This window comes from Siphateles boraxobius, unplaced genomic scaffold (assembly GCF_051911475.1).
Source record: "Siphateles boraxobius isolate OS27281-9 unplaced genomic scaffold, OSU_SipBor_1 24, whole genome shotgun sequence".
Classification (NCBI taxonomy): Eukaryota; Metazoa; Chordata; class Actinopteri; order Cypriniformes; family Leuciscidae; genus Siphateles; species Siphateles boraxobius.
The window spans coordinates 15,297,593-15,324,000 of NW_027508855.1; the positions used below are offsets into that span (position 1 = coordinate 15,297,593).

Here is a 26,408-nt window from a genome sequence, read left to right on the forward strand (position 1 = left end):
CTGGTAACACTTTACAATAATAAAGTCTCCTTTGTTAGCATTAGTTAATCCATTAGCTAACATGAACTAACAAGCAATATATTTTCACAACATTTATTCATCTTTGTTCAATTATCCAACTATCAATTCCCAATGGACATATTCAAGCCATTTGTGTTTCTCGTCTGAGAAGCTATTTCCATGCCACCTTTAAAGGGATAGTTCACCCAACAATGAAAATTCTGTCAGTATTTACTCACCCTCATGTTGTTCATTTCATTTCATTTATTCATTTAGCTGACGCTTTTATCCAAAGCGACTTACAATTGCTATACATGTCAGAGGTCGCACGCCTCTGGAGCAACTAGGGGTTAAGTGTCTTGCTCAGGGACACATTGGTGTCTCACAGTGGATTCGAACCCAGTTCTCTCACACCAAAGGCATGTGTCTTATCCACTGCGCCATCACCACCCCATAATGCACCCCAACCCCTTACGGCATTGTTCCAACCCCGTAAGACTTTCGTTCATCTTCAGAACACAAATGAAGATATTTTTAATTAAATCTGAGAGCTGGATCACTCCTCCATAGGCTTCTATGTAATTGAAACTTGCCAGCCCAGAAAGTTAGTAAAGACAATGTTTAAAATAGTCCAAGTGACTACAGTGGCTCAACCATAAGTTTATCAAGTGACGAGAATACTTTTTGTGAACAAAAAACAAACAAAAATAACGACTTTATTCAACTATTCATTTTCTTCTGTGTGGGCCTCTGACGTGAGTTCACGTAGTGTAACAGCGCAGCGCTTCTGGGTTGTGCATCAGAACGTAGGCTACCTATTGGCCAATGCTGGTCATGTGTGTGTGTGTGATGCTGGCCAATAGTGAGCCTACGTTCTGACGTACTGACTGATTGCAGAAGTGGCTCTGTGGCTAGTGGCTCTAAACCATAAGGAGGAATGCTGCAGGATTGACTACCAGTTCCAGTTCCTCTGGGCATGACTCTGCCTCTGTTCTTCATAGTTTTCTCGGTGCTATGGTCATAACACTGAAGTAAAAGTGATTGTATTTGCTAATTACTTCACTTATGCGTACATTTGTGGAAAATACTGGAGCGTAATGCTCTAGTCTCAATTTTATTCTGCACTTTATCCACAGTGCATTGCACAGCATTTTTCCCCTTTATTTTGTACAAACGGCTTTCACATATGGCATAAAAGCATCCTTCCGCTAATTGGGTGGCTTCTGGTTTATTTTGTGAAATTACTTTATTCAGAATTTTGTGGTAGCTAGCACTCCAAGAATAAAAGCTTTTCACACTTTCAGTTTCCAGAAAAGAGCCCCGAGATGCTCTGAAACATGTTATAATAGCACACAGAACATTCATAAGTAATGTTTAAGACAATTATCTGGTAACACTTTACAATAAGGTCTCAGGAGTTAACATTAGTTAATGCATTTAAATAACGTGGAGTAACAATGAGCAATATGTTTACAGCATTTATGAAACTTTGTTAATGTTAGTTAAATACAGTTGTTCTTTGTTTTTAATTAGTTGCAGTGCATTACCTTTTTTAACCTTTTACATTTTCAAAATGTATTAGTAAATGTTGACACTAACATAAACTAAGATTAATTCATAGTGTAGAAATATAGTTTGTTGTTAATTCACGTTAACTGACGTTGTTAACAAATGAAACCTTATTGTGACTTTAGGTGATATCAGTCATCTCAGTTATATTGTGCTTTTTGTAATATAACCACAGTTAGTTCTTCTGCTTATTAGGTAATTATACTAATTTTCCTACATTGTTTGAGGGTAAGAGTTTCCTGTAGCTTCGACGATTAACTGTAGATCACTCCGGTCTGGTGTAAAGGCTTTTCTCTCTATGGCTGTTTGCTTTAGCAGGTTGACTCACTCATTCAGAGGCATGTTATCTATAGCTGTAGTAAATCGAGATCTGTGCCTTTGTTGCAAATAGCACCTCTTCATAATTGTTCAAATTACGAATAATTACTATATTGACTGTTTGTCCACTTGAACTTGAGTTCAGTAAATGCAGTCTGTTTGTGCAGGTCGAATTTCCTGTGATAAGAATCGGATATGTTTCTGTTTTTCTTTGTGCATAGCTAAGGATTGTGTATTAGATTTTAGCTAAGACGGGTCAAGGTTTTTTTTATGACTTTAAAATAATAATTTCTAGAGCACTTATTTCTTGGTCTGCCAACATATATTTTATCAACCTAAGGGCTGCACAATTAATCCGATTTTATTTATGATCACCATTTCTGCTTCTCTCAATTATTCAAGCATAAAAGTCTTTGATATTTGCAAAACATGAATCTTGACAATTGTAGTTGCTGAATAAATGCGCTTGCACAATCTTTGTGCTACAATACGAAATCTTTTGTTGTTGTTTTAATATAAACTATTAACATGATTTAAATTAAGTAATATTAGGAATTTCACAGTTTTTGAGATGCTCCTAAAGGTTTTAAGAGTTTTCGTTTTGTTTTATTTATTTATAAAGCACTTCTACACAACTAACCATTGAACAAAGTGCTGTACAATATCCAAAACATAAAGACAACCATAAAAAAACACAACAATAAAACCACAGTTAAATAACAGTGAAATAAAACCCTCAGTTTTAATAGCCTACACGAACAACTATTATACCCCATTAAATGCTAATCCGAGGAGGTATTCCTTAAGTCTATGTTTAAAAACACTAAATGTGGGTGCCGATCTGAGAGAAAGGGGTAGATCATTCCAGAGTTTTGGAGCTATCGCTACAAAAGCTCGATGTCCACTTCTCGTTTTGTTCTAGGTGTCGTTAAAACAAGCTGGTCAGCTGACCTTAAAGACCGTTTTGGTTCATATTTCTCAATCAAATTTACCAAATACAGTGGAGCCATACCATGTAATGATAATGTAATTCTAGATGTAATTCTATAATAAACCGGTAGCCATTGTAGAAAACTCAAAAGTGGAGTAATATGGTCTCACTTACGAGTACCTGACAAAAGCCTCGTATATGCATTTTAGACCAGTTGTAAAAGGTTAATCAATGATTTATTTATGCCAACATATAGTGAATTGCAATAATCTAGCCTTGTAAATATAAAAGTTTTCATTTTCGTAGTGTAAAAAGTGTTTTAAAGGTGCAGTAAGCGATTTCTGAGCAACACTGTTGATTTTTGAAATCAACCCAAAATAACACACCACTCCCTTCATTGCTCCACCCCCAAAATGCACGAACGCGCAATGCTAGAGTGGATGTCTCTTTATCATTGATGAAAATAAAGTGACGATGATTAAAGGACCACAAGGAAGAACAAAAAATGAGCATAGAGTACACAAGATATACTTGTGTTACAAGCAGGTTGCTTTTCTAATATTAACACGGGCCCTAAAGCACGTGTCTGATCATAACCCTTCTTTTTTCAGTGATATTCCTCTGACTTTTTCTCTTTTTTAATGTCTCAGCCATCTCTCTTTCTTCAGTCTTTCTGCAGATCTCCCTCTTGCTCACTCTCTCTCCTCCCCATCATGAGTAGACACGCCCCCTACTGCTGATTGGCTAAAAATGTGTTGTGCTGTCAGACCAATCCAATTTCAGCAGTTTTTCTCAGAAATCACTTACTGCATCTTTAATGTACAGGACATGGTAAAATCAGGAAACTAGATAAAGTAAAATAAACCCTCAATATGGGTTGTTTCCTTTATTTGTGTTTACGTGAAAGTGAAATACTTCTAAAATGTAAAAAAAAAAAAAAACCTCTCAAAAGAAAACCATTTTAGCAAAATATTCATTATTAGGCTATTAGTTCGGCCATTACCGTGCAGCCCTATATATTTGTTTTGTCTTAACTAGTTTGTGACCCATCCTGCTCTGTATTTTGCAGTACTTTTCTTTGTTGTTCTTACCTGTACACAACATTAAGCCGTTCTGCCCACTGATAATGTGTGGATATGTCTATTACGGCATTTATAAACTGTATAGAGCATATCATACTTCCTGATTCTGATAGCTTGTCAATTTAACTTCAGGGGCCAGTTGCACCAGCTGGACGTACACCCGGTTGTAAGACTAGACTGGACGTAAATTGTGCCTTAAGTTCTTTGTAGAATTAAAACCTGTTGCACCATCTAGCTGTAGTGCTTGTCTGAGACTAAATCTTACACCTTGTCAAAGCAAAGGTAGGTGTAAAGTGAAAAGTCATGACTTGTTTGGAAAAGATTAGTTTCATGTCTGTTAATTAATTGTTACTGCAGACGTAAACTATAATGATTATGGTTAATACGCGCAGGATAAGCTATATAACAGTTAAGATGGGTGTATCTGCAGCACACTGCCGACATGGGTAACTGACCTCACAAAATTTCTGTATGTAATTAGGAAATATAAAATATATGAACATATCTGGGATTATTATTATTAGGTAACGTTTACTCATTGAAATCAGATCAGGTTGTGCAGTGGCTTCATTTGTTATGATGTCATGAGCAAATTCAGTTCTTTATTATTAGCAAATTTAAAGGGGCATTCGGCAACTATTTAAGCTTAATAAAACCATTCAGAAATCATTTGGATGGTTTAATAACCTCTTCTGGTGAGAACGGTGACTTTTCCCGCTCCCCCCAACGTTCCTAGGTGGAAAACCAACCTTGCAACATGAGGATTAACGTCCCGGTATATTAGAAAAAGAAAGTCTCGTGAGAAGCGAGAACGAGCGAGAAACACAAACTGCTTTATGGCAATTCGACATAAAAACACACACGCCGCCTTCAATGTGTATGATGTATTACCCACCTCGGTAGACATAGCTCCACACGATAAAGTTGGCCGGCTCCGATAATAACAAATGCACATGAGCAGCGGTAGAAAGCGAGAGGAGGGTGCCGCAAGTGAGTTTTCTTATGACAGTGTTGTGAAATATACGCCTCACAGCTGTAGGGGGCGCTCGCTGAGAAAACGTGCGACAACAAAAGTGAAAATCAGCGAAGAAATAGCTAGGGTTGCCGAATGCCCCTTTAAGTTTGTAACTATCGTGAATGGAATCTCAACTATTACTAGTGCTGCACTATTAATCATATCGCAATCGCAATGTCAAGCTTATGCAATTATATGACGCAAAATGCTGCGATTTTATATGAAATAGCCTAAACAAATTAGGGCTATTAACGCAGCATCTGTTAATTTTTGTGATCCCGCTTATTCATGCAAATGCTTTTAAACCATTCATGCGCGATAAGACAAAAGAGCGCAGCCTGTGAATGTTCTGTGACTTTGACTCACACAAAGACGCGCGCCAGTAACATGCGTGCGCACAAGACAGCACGCCAGAATGGAGTTCTCTTTCGCGCTTGAACGAACAATAACACACACAATTATGCCAAAATGTCTTTTTGTCGAATATCTTCATAGCTGTCTTATGATGAACATAAAGATTTTTGATTCGTGAGAGAATGAGGCGCGTGGGAGATCCAGCTTACATCCAAATTTTTTTACGTCCAGCTGATGTGACCGGCCCCTGATCCTCAACTGATGCCATAAGTCATTTAGACTATTGTTTGCCAATTGGTAATTTGGGACAGAAAAACACACTTGACACTTTAACAACTAATTTTAAGTTAATTTTTTTAATGCATTATGGGAAATATTAAAGCCTAGCATGATTTGCACCAGGTTTGGATAGTCATATACAGTGCGACAAACACCCTTTTTCATCAGCGCTGGTTCTGGATTTAAAAAAAAAAACATTTCATACACTTTTCAGTCATAGGGGTTTTAAAATAGTCTTCGTTAAAGAGTTTTAAGCCATGAATCAAGCCAATCAGCTACAAGGTGAATCACAACACTACAAATTTGATTTGAAGCAACCATTTTTTGAAAATCTGACAAAAAGACATGTACAAGACTGTGTATTTAACGGCTTTAGTGAGGGAAAGAAGAACTACAATCCCATGAAGCATTGTCATAATCAAATAAAAAATGATGGACAAATATAAAACTGCTAATTTTCCAAATGTTGATTATATGTATAAAAACAATAATAGACTATAATTTAAGTTTATTGCATATATACTAGGGGTGTAACAATTAGGGCTGTCACTTTTTATTCGATATTCGAATATGCATTCGAACATGACGTGAAATATACGTATTCGAACTATAAATAAACTATCCGATTTTTAAAGTGCCATGTTTAGCGCATTTTTTACAGTCTATGATTAGACCGTTTTTTGTTTTTTATTATTGTTTGCCATCTCATCCAGGAGCGGGCGCTCTAAACGTATTGTAGCGTAAGCCCATGACCAAATCAAGCGAATAATAGCCTCCCTGTTTTGAAAATGGAAGATAACGCACAGAACGACAGCCCGAGCGGAGAATTACGACCTCAACTCATCTAAAAAGTCGAGTCTGGAAATATTTTGGGTTCTACAGCTACACCGTATACCACTTCTCTCAACATTGACGCGCAAATCTGTGTGTGCCAGGCACGTGTGCGCGCACTGAGCGCGTGTTCTCCACCGCGGGGAACATCGCCGATAAAAAGAGAGCTGCACTTGACCCAGATCAAGTTGATAAATTGGTGTGTCTAGCAAACAATATTAAGAAATGAATTGAAATAAGAAATGAGGCTAGGCTATAGGCCTTACTCCTGCTGTTTAAGCCGTCACGTTATTGTTTGTGCCATGCTGTTCCGATGCAGTTTTTTTCCATGTAGCTTAGTCGCACTTTATATAGATTAAATTGATAACCTGCTGTTTAAAACATTAAGTCAAAAAAAATGTTTTCAGATAGGCCTGAGTCCTGTTTATGACTGTCAGACTGTTAATAAATTTGTGATTGAATCTCCGTTACGGTGTTGTTGTTTTTTTTGGGGGGGGGGACCTCGTAGAAATACGAATATATTCGAATACATTACTTGATATTCGATAACCGTTCGAATTTGATTTTTCTCAAAAGTGACAGCCCTAGTATGTCGATATGGATCAATGCATCAATCAAACGTCTAACGATACGACGCACCGATACCATACGTAAAATATCAATATAAGGTACCTTTATTTTGACACTCCACATCCTCGCGTAAAGTACGTCTACGCATTTACGCCAAAGCGTGCATTTTCGTTTACTCTCCATACTGTCTGCCGGTGTGTCTTTGTAACGTTAATCTCCTCATCTGAAATGGACGCCTGACCAGATTGACTGAACCATAAACATGTTTTGTCACAAAAGCCTGTATTGTCCAATGTCAAGGCATCGCGAGTTCATATTTTACAGCAGAAACTGACAAGCACCCTATTGTTGGTGAACACAGAGCCATATAGAGATATGGCTCTGGGTGAACACAACCCGATAAGTCCGTTTTAGCGAATCAGTGTGCAGTATTCAGGTCAGGTGACAAGGCTGCTTGTCATTTCGAAAAGACGCGCTAGCTGAGAGGAGTTTTGTCAAAGCTAGGGTGACCAGACGTCCCGAAAAATTCGGGACAGTCCCGAAATCTAAGCTGTTGTCCCGATTCCCGAATTGTCCCGAAAATTATACCAAAGCAAAATCTTGAGCAGTTAATAGTTAGAGCATAAGAGCTATTTTGAAATGTGAAGCTTTTTCGACTCTGATTGGTGTAATTTTCTGTATAGCGTCATGGATAATGTCGTTTTTCACCAGGTGTGTGTGCACAAATGCACAGACAAATATATTAGTCAATGCATGCACAAGCTCACACATGCCTGCGTTTACACACACACACACACACACACACTGTTTGAGTGCAGGCTGTGTGGCTACTGCCTGGGCCGTGCCTCCATGCCAAACTCTGCCACGGTGCCAGTCTCCATGGCAACCCTTCTGCCAAGGACGTCAATCCGCCGTCACATGAACCAGCCTGACTGGGAGGAGTGTCAGAAGGAGCAGGCGGGTGAAAGAAAGCAGAGGAAAGTGAGGGAGAGCACTTAATTTTGTTCTTATTTGCATTGTTGGTTATTTTTGCACACTTTGACTAGGCATGTCAAGAACATGCCCATATCAGGGTGCAAAATAACTTTTACGTTAGAAAAAAATGGTTGCAATTCAAGATGGTTAATTTATTATTATTAGTCGTGTTTGCCAAATTTCGAAGGCAATCTTCAACATTGGTACAACCATTAATAAACTTACAGTAATGGCTTATAATATAAACACTTAGGGCCAGATTTACCAACAGCTTGAAACAGCACAAACCTTCTTTTGCCATTAAAAAACTACTGTCAGGATTTACTATAGACGCACATTTGAAAAATGCGGACCGGTTTATTTTTGCTGCTGATGTTATTGCATATGCATTTCTAGGAGTTACCCTTTCAGACGCAAAATATATGGGAGGAAACTATTTAAATGAATCATGCAAGGTGATTTTATAAGGTTTGCGCTTGTCAATTTTACTGGTATTTGCACCATTATTTACCGCCCCCAAAAAAGCATGTCTTAAACCAGACACTAATTTGAGCAGCTCTTGGTAGATTGTCATTATGGAAATGATCCGACTGCATAATGGAATTATTTTATGGATTTTGTTGAATAAATTAAATTCCTTAATTTTTAATTCATTTCTTTTGTTTTCATTTTATGAATTGAAAAAAAAAAAAAAATTTGCACATTAAACATGAAAGTATTATGCAATCGCTATAGACATGTCTCCTTATATAAAAACATTTTGAAACTTCTTTGAAATTTAATCAAGAACCCTAGGATTCTATTTAGAACCACATTGAACCTGTATCATCGTGGTGATGACTTTTGCTCTGGCAAACTCCCCTCACATTTCCTCCTTCAAATATAAAAAGCTAGTTTTGTGAAGTAAGGCCTGTTTGATCTGCTTGTTCAGTCTCCAAAGAATGGTGAAACCGTTCAACCTAGTTAATGTCTTTAAGATTTTCTGGTTTATAGAATGTGAAAAGCTTCTTATTGGCACAGCTGTAAATGTGCAGGCGTTCTGGGTTAGGAACAGAAAATAAAGGATTATCCAGCCTTGTGGTGTCCCGGACCCATTTCAACGAGCTTTAGAAGCGCCTTCACCCTCAGAAGGTGCATTGAAATAGAAGCATTTCTGTTTTCTTTTAGCATTTGGAGAAGCATGCTATATATGTTATGAATCCACAAATAGGCATGTAAAACACATATATAATGCCATATTGCATAGGCCTAACACATCTAAATGGATACATCTTATGAAACTGAGCAACTGTCTGGGTTATGTTTCACGCCAAAACCAAATGAAGGTAATTTTTATGGTTTTCGATACTATATGACGTTTTTTTAATGACAGTTAAATGCATACACTCCCAGTTCTCATTAATAGTGGTCGACCGATATGGGTTTTTTGATGGCCGATGCCGATATCTTAGAGAGAAGGGTGCATTTATATATCAAACATATATATATACACACACACACACACACACACACACACACACATATATATAATATATACATACACACTTTATATTTATATAAATCAATATTTAATAAATTAGATAAATTTAATAAATATTTAAAAATATTTAAAATAAACAAGCTTAGGCCCTATACTTTAGATGGCAACTTCTTGAATCTGCAATCCTATTACAGTATTTTTCACAAATAAAGTAATTGTTTAAAAATATATGAACATGTGAATAAAAAGGAAGTAAACACTGTAACAGGGTAATTGATAATCATATTTTTTTTACTTTGACTTTTGACAAGGTAACGCTAATTTTACATACAGCACACAGTGAAAACGACATGAATATGACACAGTGGGCAACTGGATATAGCACAGCATATTTTAAAATGAAGGATTTGAAGTTTTTCGATCGCGTCTCCAGTGAAGCTGATCTTCTGTTCACATTTACTCGCTTCGCACGGACCGTCACTCGCAGGAACACGTTTATGCAGGCTACAAATGCACACTTCACAAGATATCACAGCTGGATTCGATTAAATCTGCAAGGTTTGTGAAATTAAATTTGGGGCGCCCCCCCAAAACAATGGTAGGGGAAACACTGCAAATTATCTCATTCTCATTACTACAGGTCCTTCTCAAAAAATTAGCATATTGTGATAAAGTTCATTATTTTCCATAATGTACTGATAAAAATTAAACTTTCATATATTTTAGAATCATTGCACACCAACTGAAATATTTCAGGTCTTTTATTGTTTTAATACTGATGATTTTGGCATACAGCTCATGAAAACCCAAAATTCCTATCTCAAAAAATTAGCATATCATGAAAAGGGTCTCTAAACGAGCTATTAACCTAATCATCTGAATCAACTAATTAACTCTAAACACCTGCAAAAGATTCCTGAGGCTTTTAAAAACTCCCAGCCTGTTTCATTACTCAAAACCGCAATCATGGGTAAGACTGCCGACCTGACTGCTGATGTCCAGAAGGCCATCATTGACACCCTCAAGCAAGAGGGTAAGACACAGAGACATTTCTGAACAAATAGGCTGTTCCCAGAGTGCTGTATCAAGGCACCTCAGTGGGAAGTCTGTAGGAAGGAAAAAGTGTGGCAAAAAACGCTGCACAACGAGAAGAGATGACCGGACCCTGAGGAAGATTGTGGAGAAGGACCGATTCCAGACCTTGGGGGACCTGCGGAATCAGTGGACTGAGTCTGGAGTAGAAACATCCAGAGCCATCGTGCACAGGCGTGTGCAGGAAATGGGCTACAGGTGCCGCATTCCCCAGGTCAAGCCACTTTTGTACCAGAAACAGCGGCAGAAGCGCCTGACCTGGGCTACAGAGAAGCAGCACTGGACTGTTGCTCAGTGCTCCAAAGTACTTTTTCGGATGAAAGCAAATTTTGCATGTCATTCGGAAATCAAGGTGCCAGAGTCTGGAGGAAGACTGGGGAGAAGGAAATGCCAAAATGCCTGAAGTCCAGTGTCAAGTACCCACAGTCAGTGATGGTCTGGGTTGCCATGTCAGCTGCTGGTGTTGGTCCACTGTGTTTTATCAAGGGCAGGGTCAATGCAGCTAGCTATCAGGAGATTTTGGAGCACTTCATGCTTCCATCTGCTGAAAAGCTTTATGGAGATGAAGATTTCATTTTTCAGCACGACCTGCCACCTGCTCACAGTGCCAAAACCACTGGTAAATGGTTTACTGACCATGGTATTGCTGTGCTCAATTGACCTGCCAACTCTCCTGACCTGAACCCCATAGAGAATCTGTGGGATATTGTGAAGAGAAAGTTGAGAGACGCAAGACCCAACACTCTGGATGAGCTTAAGGCCGCTATCAAAGCATCCTGGGCCTCCATAACACCTCAGCAGTGCCACAGGCTGATTGCCTCCATGCCACGCCGCATTGAAGCAGTCATTTCTGCAAAAGGATTCCCGACCAAGTATTGAGTGTATAACTGAACATAATTATTTGAAGGTTGACTTTTTTTTGTATTAAAAACACTTCTTTTATTGGTCGGATGAAATATGCTAATTTTTTGAGATGTGAAGACATCAATTTTGGGTTTTCATGAGCTGTATGCCAAAATCATCAGTATTAAAACAATAAAAGACCTGAAATATTTCAGTTGGTTTGCAATGAATCTAAAATATATGAAAGTTTAATTTTTATCATTACATTATGGAAAATAATGAACTTTATCACAATATGCAAATTTTTTGAGAAGGACCTGTATAAGAAATAACTACATTAAATTAACTTCTTGTCATGTTATGGTAATTACATTTTGGGGCAAAAAGTGTGATTAATTATTAATGTTGTTTTTATGGTTATTATTTATTAATTTATCCATTTTATTTTATTTTGATATGAAATAAAGCACATTCCTCCCAGTTTTCATTACCGTAATGCAACTTGTCTCATTCTCATTACTCTGTTAAAAAACCTCACATTAAATTTAAGTATTTATGCATTGTAATATTTGTTTTTGCTGATTTTATTAGAATAAAATATGGTTTGAAAAAACAACAACTTCTGAACCGGTTATGGTAATGAGAATTTGGGGTGAAAAAATGTGCTTATAGGTATGAAAAACATTTTAATGGCCTATTTATTTATTTATTTATTTATTATTTATTTAATTGCCTAAAGTAGTTGCAACTTAACTTGGCCGCTCGCTCTAACGTTAACCTATATAAATGTGTGCTATTATTAAGCGCATATCCAAGTGTTTGTGCAGAGTGTTGAAGCTAAAGCATTAGCCGGCGTGATCACTTGAATTTTTTCTTGATAACAGCAGAACAACCTAAAATACTCCATAATGTTTGGACATACAGATGAGAGTAATAAATCATTCAAAACTGTAGAGGGTCTACTTTTATTTGTGTAAACCCGCAATAACAACAAAATGTTGTGCTTTTGTAAAGTGAATACGAAAAGAATATGCTCTTTGTGCTGTCTCGATCTCCGTGAACAATGAACCAAAACTAGGCTACTTGCGTCACAAATATGAGAAATATAGGCCTATCTATAGAAAGCTTGAAATGTCTACTTTTGAGCAAACCAATTCAAATGGAAAACAAATAATCTCTGATTATGTAATGTAATCTGCATGAAAAATGCATTTCTCTCTAAAGGCTCATCCACTAGGTGTCACCATCGTGAACTTCATATCTGCAGCCGACACAGACTTAGAAAACACTAGTTTATTAAATTATTTAAATGTTTCATTGCTATTTTTTTCCAACACATTTATAATCACCTGCTGCTTTTGCCGGTACTTTGTGACAAGCTATGCATTCGCTTGAGCGAGGAATAGGCATATTACACCTATATTAAAGGTTTAGTATTCCTCCCCAGTATATATCGAAGTAATTAAATTAATATAAGCGTGCGATTAGTCGACTAATGGCTTAAACAAATTACTACTAGTCGACTAGAAAAATCTTTAGTTGGGGGTAGCCCTGGTATTTATGCATTGTAATGTTTGTTGTACTGCCTTTAACATCTTCTGATTTCATTTTTAAAAAATATGAAAAAAACTTTTGGGCCCATTATTTTAATGAGAGTTTTTGGCGAAGAAATGTACTTGTTTAACAATCATTAAGTCACGATATAAATAATTGGAATGGTCAAATCGTTTAATTAAATGTAATTATTATTGTTATTAGGATTTAAAAAAAAATCTGAACCTGAAATGAGCTTTACCCAAATCACACAGTGTTCATAAGTTAAAACAGTTATACTAAAGCCCTTTTGAGTGGCTTTGCTTTGCCTTCTTGTCTAGTTGTTTCAAATAGACTTTCAGCTACACCACACTGAGGGTTTGTGCTGATTTTCAGTCTTCCTGATGTTCACATACAGCAGTCATTCCCCTCCACAGTTTCCACGTAGACCCTGCTTTATTTATAGACATCTTTATTATTTGGTGGCATGACAGCACGCCATTGGAGCGTCTTTTTCCCTCTCCTCTTTCGCACCAAGGGTATCTGGCATTGTCAGAGCATTGTGTAAATTCACTACGAACGTTCAGCCTGTCTCCGCCCCCCTCCTTCACATTACCATGGCAACAGCCTGTTGCATAACTCCTAACCACAAAGTCTCGCCTGTCCGTCTCCATGGAAACCATGCCTCTCTCCCTTTTTTTTGCTGTCCTGCTATGTCTCTCCATCTCTGCTTATCTCTCTCTTTTATGGACTTTCTTAACCTCTGCGTAATTTCTCCACTTTCTGCCCTTTAGAGTGTGTTGTGTACAGTGCCAGCCAGATGCTCGATCCGTGAACTTTACACTTGTCAAGATCGAAATCTGCGTCAACAACAACAAAAAAACTCCAGACATATTGAGCCATGGTGTGAAAAATGCAAGTTTAAATACAGCCGTTCTGTCATAAATTGTGACCTGCTTGACCATGTTTCTGCTGTGCAAGAGAAAATGGTGCAGATGTTGCATTTTTGGTGCACTTGACACAGATTTAGCATTAACAATGTGTCAGCAGTGCGGAGAGTTCAGAGAAATCTTTTGAATCAGGTCATGGTTACGATGAAGATGAGATTAAATCGTCAATTTCTTTGCATTCATGAAGCCCATGTGAGAAATAGAGTGACGCACGCAAAGCCATGTTTAGCTAAAAGGTTAGGGGTGGAAAATGAATTTATTTATTTTAACTATTAGTTACTTTTGATTTAAAAAAATCATTTTTTTTTTTATTAAAAACGTTTTTGTTTTTTTAAATAATTAAAATCCATCATTAAGATTATCATCATTATTCTTTTTGAAAACTTTAGTTAGGTAACTCAAATCACATTAAAATTGTCTTGGAAATGTTTTTTTTAAACATTTGGGGTTCTCAAATGCTTAAAATATTAAAATCCATCATTAAAAATATGATTATTCCTTTTGAAAACTGATTTAGTTAGGTAGGTAGTTATTTAACTTAAAGGTCACATTAAAACTGTCTTGGAAATGTTTTTAAACATTTGTTTTTAGCAACTTCTCAGATGCTAAAAATATTAATATCCATTAAAAATATGATTCCTTTTGAAAAAGTTATGTTTTACTTTTAGGTGAAGGTCACATTATGTTTTTGCAACTACTTATGCTCAAAATATGAAAATGCGTCATTAGAATTATTTAACTTTTTTTTTTTAAAAACATAATAAATCTAAACAAAGTCTGTATCCGAATGTTTGGTTGATTTATTTATCTATTATTTAAACCTTTAACCATTTTTTCAAAATATATTTTTTTTTTTCACACGTTTTGATCATTCTTCAGTCCTTCAAACATAATTTCCACCACGACCCTTTGTCCATATTTACATTGTGTAACTGTTTTAAAGAAACTTTTTTTTTCTTAAAATAAAATCCGCAGAAGTGCCACAAATTGAAAAGTTCATCTACGTTCACATTGTCTTTTCCACTGTAGAACACCTCTTATATTGTGTACTTGACACTTGGTGTCACTTGGTAAAAAATCATATTTTTTTGTACAGTATCCTTTTATTCTTTGGTGAATGAGCTATTATGTTTTGTAACTAAAGCCGGATTCACACTGTACTATTTGGGCCACGATTTGGCTGTCTGAGACAAATGTTGAGAATCCTAAAATATTCCCCGGATCCTAGGCCAAAATCTGAAGTCAAACTTAAATTTGACCTCTGATGAAATCCTGGCAGTGTCAGAAGTTTTGACCCACAGTCCTGCATTGTGACTTCTCCCTAAGAAAACGTCAAATCATAAACCAGAACTTGATGATGCAATTAGCGAGACAACAACAAACTTGCTCCACTTTGCTTTTTTTTCCCTTCTATTTTTCTTTTCAAGACAAGCCATGATCAAAATTAGTGCTAGAGATTGTTTTTGTTTGCAAGCCACTATTTCTATTGATGATGATGTAAAACTCATTAATGACATCTGTGATCCTACAGTGTGACATGGCTTACAGCAGGGATCATGTTCATACAGTCTGATAAGCAACAGCTATTATAAATCGTACCGTGTGAACCCAGTTTAAGAAAAAATCTGCTTGATTTGAAGATGTCTCCTCTTTTGCTTCTTTTCAGCTCAGCGTATGATCGTGATAATAAAGTGCGTGTGGCGATAAAGAAGATCAGTCCGTTTGAGCACCAGACGTACTGTCAGCGCACACTCCGTGAGATTAAAATCCTGCTCCGCTTCAAGCACGAGAACATCATCAGCATCAATGACATCATCCGCACACCCACCATCGACCAGATGAAAGACGTGTATCCTTTTTTTCTTAACCTGCAAATAAACAACGTTTTAGGATTTTGAAACAACTTTGCAATGCAGCATGAGCAAAAAAAGAGCAGCTGACAGTACAAAGGAGCATTGTCACTAATTTACTTATTTGATTATTTACTTCGAAATAGTGCTAACACTTAACAATAAGGTTTCATTAGTTAACTACATTAGTAAAAATGAACTGCACTTCTACAGCATTTATTAATCTTTGTTAATGTTAATTTCAAAATTTAATAATACATTATTAAAATCAAATGTTGTATTTTTTAACAGTAGTTAATGTTGTTACATGAACAAACAAGGAAGAGCTGTATTTTTATTGCCTAAAGTTAACAAAGATTAGCAAACAGTAACAAATGTATTGCTCATGGTTTGTTCAAGTTAATAGATTAACTAATGCTAACAAATGATACCTTATTTTTAAGTGTTACCAATATTTCTAAGTAAATATTCAAACAAGTAAATGTGACAATGATCATGTGGCTTCTTTGTACAGTCAGCTGCTCTTTTTTTGTTCATGCTGGAGAACATGATCATTAGGTTTTATGTTTATCAGTTCAAATGTTGCCATCATTAAAGCAAAAAGAGACTTCTTAAGATGCATTTAAATTCAAATTCATTCAATTTTTCAGTTCAGCTTTTTATATATACATGTTCAGGCTGAAAATACGGCCTCAGGCACAAACAACGATCTTTTCCAACTGTGTAGGCTGAGACGATGCAAAAATCTCTAGTAAAGAGGTAATTTTAGGGCTGAAATCAATAGTCGGTAGGCGTGTGGATGGTGAGAGTAGTTTTCTATGATCTAATATCTGTGTTCTTGTGTGATTCGCATCAAGGGAGCAGAAATACAAGATTTTAAAGACTACAATTTTCTTTCTTGTGCTTCTGTGTTTCCTGTTGAAATGAATACAGAACATTTCAAAAGGCTTGTGCTTTTTGTTGTTGTTGTTTTAAATATCCAGGAGCTTTTAGTTTGTGAAAGCCTGAAATAAACAAAGTTTTACTAGTTGCATTGGTATTAAGGCATGGGAATTGTGAGCTGTTTAACTAAGACTGTTCCAGTTCTGTAGTGATTCTATTTACGTTTGTACTTTTGAGGAATAAATCGTATATAAAAAAGGTCAAATTTTAGGATTAACTGGCATATACACTAGCGTTTAAAAGAAAAAAAAACAGTCTCTTATGCTCACCAAGGATGCATTTATTTTTGAAAATAATATAATATATTAAAATATTAGAATTTAAGTGTTTTATACTTTAACATAAGGATAATATATTTTGCGGATATTAATATACAGTATTTTAAAATAAAATGAATTAATGTAATCAAAGCTGAATTTTCAGCATCATTCCGCCAGTCTTCAGTGTCACATGACCCTTCAGAAATCATTGTAATGTGCTGATTTGCTGCTCAAGAAACATTTATTATTATTATCAATGTTGAAATAAGTTGTGCTACTTTATTTATTTATTTAGCTTTTTTCAGGATACTTTGATGAACAAAAGAACAGCATTCATTTTAAATCGAAATCTTTTGTAACATTAAATGCCTTTACTGTCACTTTTCATCAATTTAACGCATCCTTAAATCGGTTCATTTGTTTAAAAAAAAAAAGACTGACCCCAAACTTTTGAAACGTAGTGTAGATATCTGAAAGCTTATAGACACTGAATAAAACCGCCAAAATCCCTTTGAAAAAAATTTAAATGGATGGGTAATTTCAGACTTAATCTGTAGAAGTTGCGTATGGTGAAAGAAAGAACATGAATTATTTTGAAATCTGATTTAAAGTACAAAAAGGTTCTGAAGATCCTCGCATTAAATGTAATGGGTTTCTTCAACTGGCTGCACATACTGAGATCTCCAGTGTAAGTGTGTGAACGTACAATAAACCTAAAGCTTATATCAGTTCTTATATGCAACCTTTTCTGAACCCCAAGCTTTGTGTTTGACCTTGACATTGACAAAACCATAGCTACATTGTACAGGATCTGATGGAGACAGACTTATACAAGCTGTTGAAGACACAGCACTTGAGCAATGACCACATCTGTTACTTCCTGTACCAGATCTTGCGCGGCCTGAAGTACATCCACTCGGCAAACGTTCTCCACCGAGACCTGAAGCCATCTAACCTTTTGCTCAACACTACTTGTGACCTCAAGGTGAAACACACTGCGGTTCTAAACCATCATGCCATTTTAAACGCATTTAAAGGTTGTGTGCCATTTCTGCGTCACAGAACGCTACATCTGTCATTTGTACAAAAAAGCACATTACATTTCCATTTAACTCATATTATTTTCTATAAATGTTAAACATGAAGCTATTCCATTTCACAAAACAGCTTGTCCATGCAACATTTAAAAATGTAAATGGAATTAAATAATATAATATAATTTGTATAATAAATGTAAATAAATTAAATACAATTTAGATCATATTTGTATAATTTTTTTTACGAAAAGTTTTATTTATTAGTTAGTCATTTTAGACTTTTCTGCGATTTCAGACATAGCCGTATAGTATGAGAAAGTAATTTAACAAAGGAAAAATAACACCCTTAAACAAGGTTTGACAAATTGACATTCATTTTTTTGCTCACCAGCCACTGTGGCTAGTGGATTACATCAGCATTTTCACTGACCACAATTTTTACATTATACCATGGGGAAAAGTTGCCATATAGATATTTTGAACATTATTTCAGAATTTGGCAGCAGGTATTTTAGGCGGCTGTCATTTTAAGACCCCGTTATACTTTTACACATGCATTTTCTTTCTCAACAGTTTCATTCACTTAAACATAACCGACTGTTTACGTGAATACTCGCCAAGGCTAGCTTTTTGACATTGCTTTGTGTGTATTTGACAGTTTAATCGCAATAAGCAGGGAAAACAAACTCGATTTAGTACTGAGACGCAGCTTTATGTGCCGCATATTGGATGCGAGCACAATCTGCGGGAATGAGTAAAATTATGCGCAATCTCATGCTGAAATTCAAGCCCTGTAACACCAATAATATTCATCCAGAGTAAATTAAATGAGTGAATGAAGGGAGGTGGATTTTTTCTGTCAGCTTGCTGTCAGAGAGAATCATGAGAGAGCAAGAAAGCACAGCTGGTATTGTGCATCAATTCTGCGGAAAAAGAGTTTTTAAAAGACAACAATTGAAAAATGTATATATTATATATAAAATTCATCCAGCTAAAGTGGCTAGTAGGAGTGACTGTTACACACCACTGCTGAAATCCACCCGCCAAATGTCAAGCCCCGCCTTTAAACCTTTAACTCATTTGTCACCACATCATACCATTATTGAATTAAATTCACAGCATTGAATTCATCAGCTAGGATATCGATGGATATTCACATATGTCTGTAACCTCTTTGTTATTGCTTCTTTGATCTTAGATCTGTGATTTTGGGCTCGCCCGGGTGGCCGATCCAGACCATGACCACACTGGCTTCCTGACGGAGTACGTAGCTACACGTTGGTACCGCGCACCAGAGATTATGCTCAATTCTAAGGTGAGGTGTTGTCTCAAGCGTTTGTTTGGTTGCTCTGTGCGACCGTCAGTCAGCAGTATGGGGTTCAGCCATTACATCTGTAAGAAATGAATTCAGGTTTCTGGCACTGTCTGTGTATTAATGACATGTTTGTATTCTCTCTCCTGAAGTCTTACTCAATGTTCAAATCCTTAGTTAGAAGGCAGATATACTATTATAAATTTTAAGTTGGCGTTTATCTTTTATATTTTTAGTTTTCATTTTTAATTTAGGTTTAATATTTTGTAATTTTGTTGTGTGCTTTTTTGGTCATTTATATTACTATTTAGGCTTAACTTATTTGTAAGTTTTAATGTTTACAGTTACTTGACAAAACAACATTTCTAAGTTTTGTTGTCACCTAATATTTAGTTTTTTTTTATCTTTATTTTAATGGTAACACTTTACAATAAGGTTTCATTTGTTAACATTAGTTAACTACATTAGTTAACATGAACTAACAAGGAACACTAATATTTCTACAGCATATCTTGGCACAATCTTAGCATTACTGATACACTTTAACTAATATTAACTGATACAACATTTTTATCTTTAATGCACTAAAAACTAACATGAACCTGAACATTTTTATTAACTAACATAAACAAAGGTTGATAAATGCTGTGAAAATAGTTTGTTCATTGTTAGTTAATGTTAGATAATGCATTAACCAATGTTAACATATGAGACCGTGTTGTATTTACATAGATTTGTTTTTTGTTTAGTTAATGATAAAAACCCTGAATTTAAACTGATGTTTTTTTTCTTATAAGAATTGTTCACACAAAAATGAAATTAATGGTTTTAAATATGGTACAATATTCATGTACCATGATACTTCCTAGATTGCCATATCATATTACTATGATATGTACCCCCAAAAAATGCATTATAAAACACTTTTGTCTCTCTCTCAGGGTTACACTAAGTCCATTGATATATGGTCGGTTGGCTGTATTCTGGCTGAGATGCTTTCGAATAGACCCATCTTTCCTGGGAAACACTATCTGGACCAGCTTAACCACATCTTAGGTAAACATCCCGGTGGACTTTATATATTTCCCTGCATGCAGCCTTTGACGTCACAGCTCAGAATAGCCAGTAGTAAAGGGTTTTGGTGTATGATGTCATTTTCCTGTAAGTATATTGTCTTTAGTCACATGACATTTATAGCTGATTGGAACTCAAAAAGCTGTAGATTTCAAGTCACGTACTTCCAGAGAAGCATTGAGATGGATAGGAACTCTGACGGCTAGGTTTCCTGGGTATTATAGCATTTATAAACCTGTTGCCAACAAAGGAGATGGTTTAAGGGCTCCCTGTGGAATAAATTAAGACTTAATATTAGTTGTATAAAAATATTATTATAATATTTTTTCGTACTTTTTATTCAATAATACAAATAATAATAATTATTATATATTTTTATTTAATTAAATAACAATTATTATTATTATTTTAAAGTCATATTGCTACATTTTTAGCCACATTTTGCAGCCCTACAAACAAGCACAGCAAACCTGGAGCTGGAAAAATATTGCATTTTAAATCATAATCACCATTTTTATCTAAAAAATTGCAATTAGATATTCCCACAAATCATGCTGAACTAATTACGAACTTTTCATGTGGACTGTTGGTGTTTAGGTGAGTATTTAAATCACACGGGACATATTTGGTACTAAACTCTACATTGTGTAAATTGAAATCAAACTCTTCTTCTAAATATATTTTCATATTTATATATTTTTTTCCCCACAGTTTTCATAAAGCTGTCCATCTCTAATGGAAAACATCCTCACTCACTCTGAATAATTGATACATATTGAGCGCTCTTCAAAAGCTCAGCATAGGCCATTCATCTCTGAGTTGAAACATGATGCATTGTGGTCAGTTTTGCATCGTAAGACTGAGATAAGCATTTGATGGTTATCGCCAAGATGGCTTAATCATCATTTCCCTTGCAAGTCGAAGCACATCAGATGTCAGTCGCTTCCCTTATCTTTATTTTTCCTTTCTCCGTCTGTTGCTTGAGTTAAAAACGCAGTGTTTCCTGTCAGAGATGCTGTTGATTTTGACCCTGCAACGAGCTGATAACGTTGCCCATGCTGCTACGTGTGTTTGAGGGTGTGTGTTTTCCCATAGTGATGGTTCCTGAAGAGACAATCTGTGTAGTAACACTTTCTTCCATTAACATGTGTGTCTTTGAACCCGTCTGGCTTGTGTGACCAGATGTTTCCCTGTTGATAACGCTACTTATTTCTTCATTTAGATTACGTTTGGTTATTGTTGTACCATCTTTCGTTATCTGAACACTTCTTTTCTTGCATATATTCAAATTTGAGTCCAGAGCAACCAAAAATAACTGTCATCTTGCAGTTGGGTTATTAAATGTGCCATATTATACAATTGTAGCATTTGTTTAGACATTTCAAATTAAATACTATAGGCTGTTTTTCTTACTGTACTTCAAAGATTTCTACATGCAAATTACCTCCTTTATGATTGGCTAACCTCCATGTTGTATAGTCACATTGTCATCAATCACTGCTACTGAATAGTTATGTTAATGAGCTCATGGTTCTGTCAATACCATTTCAGAATGAACCATTTTTGCAGCTTAGTTTTCATAAATGGTCTGAGTGACTGGACTCTGGTCACAGGTTTTGTGAACGTTAGGTTGTTTAATAGTACACTAAAAAATGTTTTTAAAGGTATTTATTACTTTACCTTTAAAAACCTTTTTTAGTGTACTATTTAAATAGTACTAAATAGTACTATTTAAATTAACTTTTATAGCATTAAACTGATCAAATTGACAGTAATATATTTTTTTCTTCAAATAAACGCTGTTCTTTTGAACTTTCTATGCATCAAAGAATCCTGAAAAAAGTATATTACGTTTTCCACAAAAATACTAGGCAGCACAACTGTTTTCAACATTGGTAATAATCAAAAATGTTTCTTGTGCAGCAAATAAGGATACTAGAATGGTTTCTGTGACACTGAAGACTGGAGTAATTATGAAAACATTTCTTTTAAATTGTAATAATATTTCACAATATTCATATTTTTACTAGGCTTGGGCGGTATCCAAATTTTGACACCGTCAAACCTCCTCCCTATTTTACCGGGGTATATTTAAATTTACCGGTATTACCGTGACTAATTAAAAATTATGACATAAGGCTCAGACAGCGTCACCAAACTGTTGGCTTGTGCCTACACCGTTCAGAAACTGAATACCAGATCGGGCAAAAAAAAAATCAAAGCCAACCCGTGCACGTTGTGTCTGATCCCGGCTGACGGCATTAAATGTAATATGAGCCGGAGCCCTATTTAGACTCGACTATTTTTAATACGTGGGCCGTTATAATATGGTGGCGTCAAATAATTTTTTAACCCAGGTGCTGAGGGGGTGGTAGATATAAATACTATTTATAAATGAGCAAAAATGGGACACTTAATAATATTTAATTATTTTAATTATGACAATTGTATTCATTTTATTAATTAATTTAAATTAAATTAACAAGCAAGAAGTGCATTTGTAAATCCGGTGACACGCGTCCATTGATTTTTATTAATACAACTTTTCTGTCAGTGCTGCAAAGATTAAGTTGACGATCGCCATCTCCTAGTGAACGCGCATATATATAGAGAGAAATGCAAATCATGGATTACATAATAAGAAGGTATAGGCTAGCCTTTTTCTTTTTGTTTTGAATTGTTTCGTTTAAAGAAATTGACGATTGATATCTCCGTAGTGAACGCGCCTATAGAGAGAAATGCACATCATGGATTAATCAGAGAGTATGCTGCCTATATTTCTTTTCCTTTTGAATGGTTTCGTTTAGAGAAATTGACGAATCACCATCTCCATAGTGAACGATAGTGTCATGGTTGTCAAAAACAGGACGGAAGCAATCGCAGGTCAAACTCAGTTCTTTATTGAACAGTGAAAAGCTGGACAGGAACACGGGTGTGGACTGGTGACGCAGGGACCTCGATGGTCGAAGACGAACCCGTGAAGTGCAGTGGAAACCCAAACGACAATCCAACGAAGAGACGACGACGAATCCAACAGGAACACCACACGGAGAGACAACATCCAAGAGACAACATCCAAGAGACAACATCCAACGATCTGACAAAGGAGATGAGAGAACTGTGAGAATATATGGTGAGATGAGATCGGCTACAGCTGGTGATGTGATGACGATCAGCTGGAGCGGATCAAGGAATGACACTCATTCACGCCCACTACACACGTGCTTTCATACAACAACATAAACACGAGACGAGAAGGAAGCAATGAACTTGTATACCGTGACAGTACCCCCTCTCCTAGGAACGCCTCCTGGCGTTCCCAGACTCCCTTACCTGTCGATTGAAATCATCGATCAGAGAGTGATCCAGGATGTCTCTAGCCGGAACCCAACTTCTCTCCTCCGGACCGTAACCTTCCCAGTCCACCAAGTACTGAAATCCACGTCCCCTCCGTCTAGAATCCAGAATGCGATTTACCGAATAGGTGGTCTCCCCATCTACGAGACGCGGCGGGGGGGGAACCGGGACTGGCGGATTAATGCGAGCATGAAACACGGGCTTGATTTTTGAAACATGGAAAACGGGGTGAACCCTCCTGTACGCTGGAGGTAAACTAAGGCGGACTGTCACCGGACTAATGATCTTGGTGACAGTGAACGGGCCAATGAATTTGGGGGCAAGCTTATTAGAGACGGATCGGAGAGGAATGTTCTTAGTTGAAAGCCACACTTTTTGACCAACGACGTATACGGGAGGCTTTGACCGGTGGCGATCGGCCTTAGCCTTGGTGCGCGCCCCCACTTGGAGTAGAGCCTCACGGGCTCTAGTCCAAGTGCGGTGACACCTCTGGATTAAGGCGTGAGCGGAGAGGACCGCGACCTCGGATTCCAGACTAGGAAAAATAGGTGGCTGGTAACCTAAACTACACTCAAACGGAGATAGGCCCGTAGCCGACACTGGTAACGTATTGTGGGCGTACTCCACCATGGAAATCTGTTGACTCCAAGAGGAAGGATTCTTAGAAACCAAACATCGCAACACCCTTTCCAGATCTTGGTTGGCTCTCTCGGTCTGACCATTGCTCTGGGGGTGGAACCCTGAGGACAGACTAACCGTCGCCCCCAGTAACTTACAAAATTCTTGCCAAAATTTGGACACAAACTGGGGTCCTCTGTCAGAGACCACGTCCATCGGGAGGCCATGTAAGCGAAAGACGTGGTCAATGACTGTCAACGCTGTCTCCTTAGCTGAGGGTAATTTGGGTAAGGGAATGAAATGAGCCGCCTTCGAGAACCGGTCCACCACAGTCAAAACGACTGTGTTGCCCTGGGAGGGCGGGAGGGCGGTGACAAAATCTAGAGCGATATGGGACCAGGGTCTCGAAGGGACAGGCAGCGGTTGAAGGAGCCCATCAGGCGGACGATTGGAAGTCTTACCAGTGGCACAGACCGAGCAAGCCAAAACAAAACTGTGGATGTCACGAGCCATAAGTGGCCACCAAAATCGTTGCTTGACTAAAAACTTAGTACGATTAACTCCTGGATGACAAGCCACGTTGGAGCAATGACCCCACTGTATAACGTCGGACCGTAATCCCTCCGGCACAAATAAGCGATTCGGTGGGCAACCGGGCGGAGGCATTACCCCTTCTAAGGCCGTCTTGACCTTCGATTCGATCTCCCATACGAGTGTGGAAAGAAATAGGGTTTCCGGTAAAATGCACTCGGGAGTAGACGGGCGTTCGGAACGATCAAAAATGCGAGATAAAGAGTCGGGTTTGATGTTCTTAGAACCCGGGCGGTACGAGAGAGAAAAATCAAAGCGACCGAAAAAAAGTGCCCACCGAGCCTGCCTGGAGTTCAATCTTTTGGCGGTTCTGATGTACTCTAGATTCTTGTGATCGGTCCAGACGATAAAAGGAACCCCCGCACCTTCTAACCAATGACGCCATTCCTCCAACGCTAACTTGACTGCCAACAACTCCCTGTTACCAATGTCGTAATTGCGTTCGGCTGGGGATAATCGATGAGAAAAAAACGCGCAAGGATGCATCTTATCGTCTGCGGGCGAACGCTGGGACAGGACTGCTCCTACCCCCACCTCTGATGCGTCGACCTCCACCACGAACTGACGTGAAGAATCAGGGGCAACGAGGATGGGAGCTGAAACAAAGCGGCTCTTGAGTTTGGCAAACACAGCCTCGGCTGTATCTGACCACCTGAACGGAGTTCTGGGGGAGGTCAAGGCAGTCAGAGGTGCGGCTAGTTGGCTGAAGTTGCGAATGAAACGCCGATAGAAGTTGGCGAACCCCAGAAACCTCTGCAGGGCCTTACGGGAATCTGGACTTGGCCACTCTACCACAGCCTTAACCTTCTCAGGGTCCACACGCATTCCCTCAGACGAAATGATGTATCCTAGAAAAGGAACAGACTGTGCATGAAAATCGCATTTCTCCGCCTTGACAAAAAGCCCATTCTCTAGCAACCTCTGAAGCACTCGTCGAACGTGTTGCACATGTTCCTGGAGAGACGAGGAAAATATCAATATGTCATCCAGGTAAACATATATGAACTGATCTATCATGTCTCGCAACACGTCATTGACCAGTGCCTGGAAGACTGCTGGGGAGTTGGACAGCCCGAAAGGCATGACCAAGTATTCAAAGTGCCCCCTGGGGGTGTTAAAGGCAGTCTTCCATTCATCCCCCTCCCTAATGCGAACCAGATGATAAGCGTTACGCAAGTCCAATTTCGTGAAAACAGACGCTCCCTGCAACCTCTCGAAGGCTGAAGACATTAACGGCAAAGGATAAGTATTCTTTACCGTGATGTTATTCAGCCCCCGGTAGTCAATACAAGGTCGCAGAGACCCGTCCTTCTTTCCCACAAAAAAGAACCCCGCCCCCGCCGGAGAAGAGGAAGGACGGATGAAACTGGTTGCCAGAGAATCAGAAATATATTTCTCCATAGCCTCCCTCTCCGGATTGGAAAGCGAATATAACTTGCCCTTAGGCGGAGACTTACCTGGCAGTAAATCTATGGCACAGTCATAGGGACGATGCGGAGGAAGAGAAGCAGCCCGAGACTTACTGAACACTTCCTTCAGATCGTG

At 37.6% G+C, this 26,408-nt stretch overlaps 1 protein-coding gene across 1 annotated transcript in view; it reads left to right on the top strand.

Moving 5' to 3' along the window:
* mapk1 (mitogen-activated protein kinase 1) overlaps positions 1-26,408 on the top strand; it is a 38,070-nt gene that overhangs the window by 3,877 nt on the left and 7,785 nt on the right. The window contains exons 2-5 of the mRNA XM_077241629.1: positions 15,489-15,671; positions 17,670-17,859; positions 19,110-19,226; positions 20,165-20,279. Of these exons, the coding sequence (XP_077097744.1) occupies positions 15,489-15,671; positions 17,670-17,859; positions 19,110-19,226; positions 20,165-20,279 (605 nt within the window). The remainder of the gene's footprint in view (positions 1-15,488; positions 15,672-17,669; positions 17,860-19,109; positions 19,227-20,164; positions 20,280-26,408) is intronic.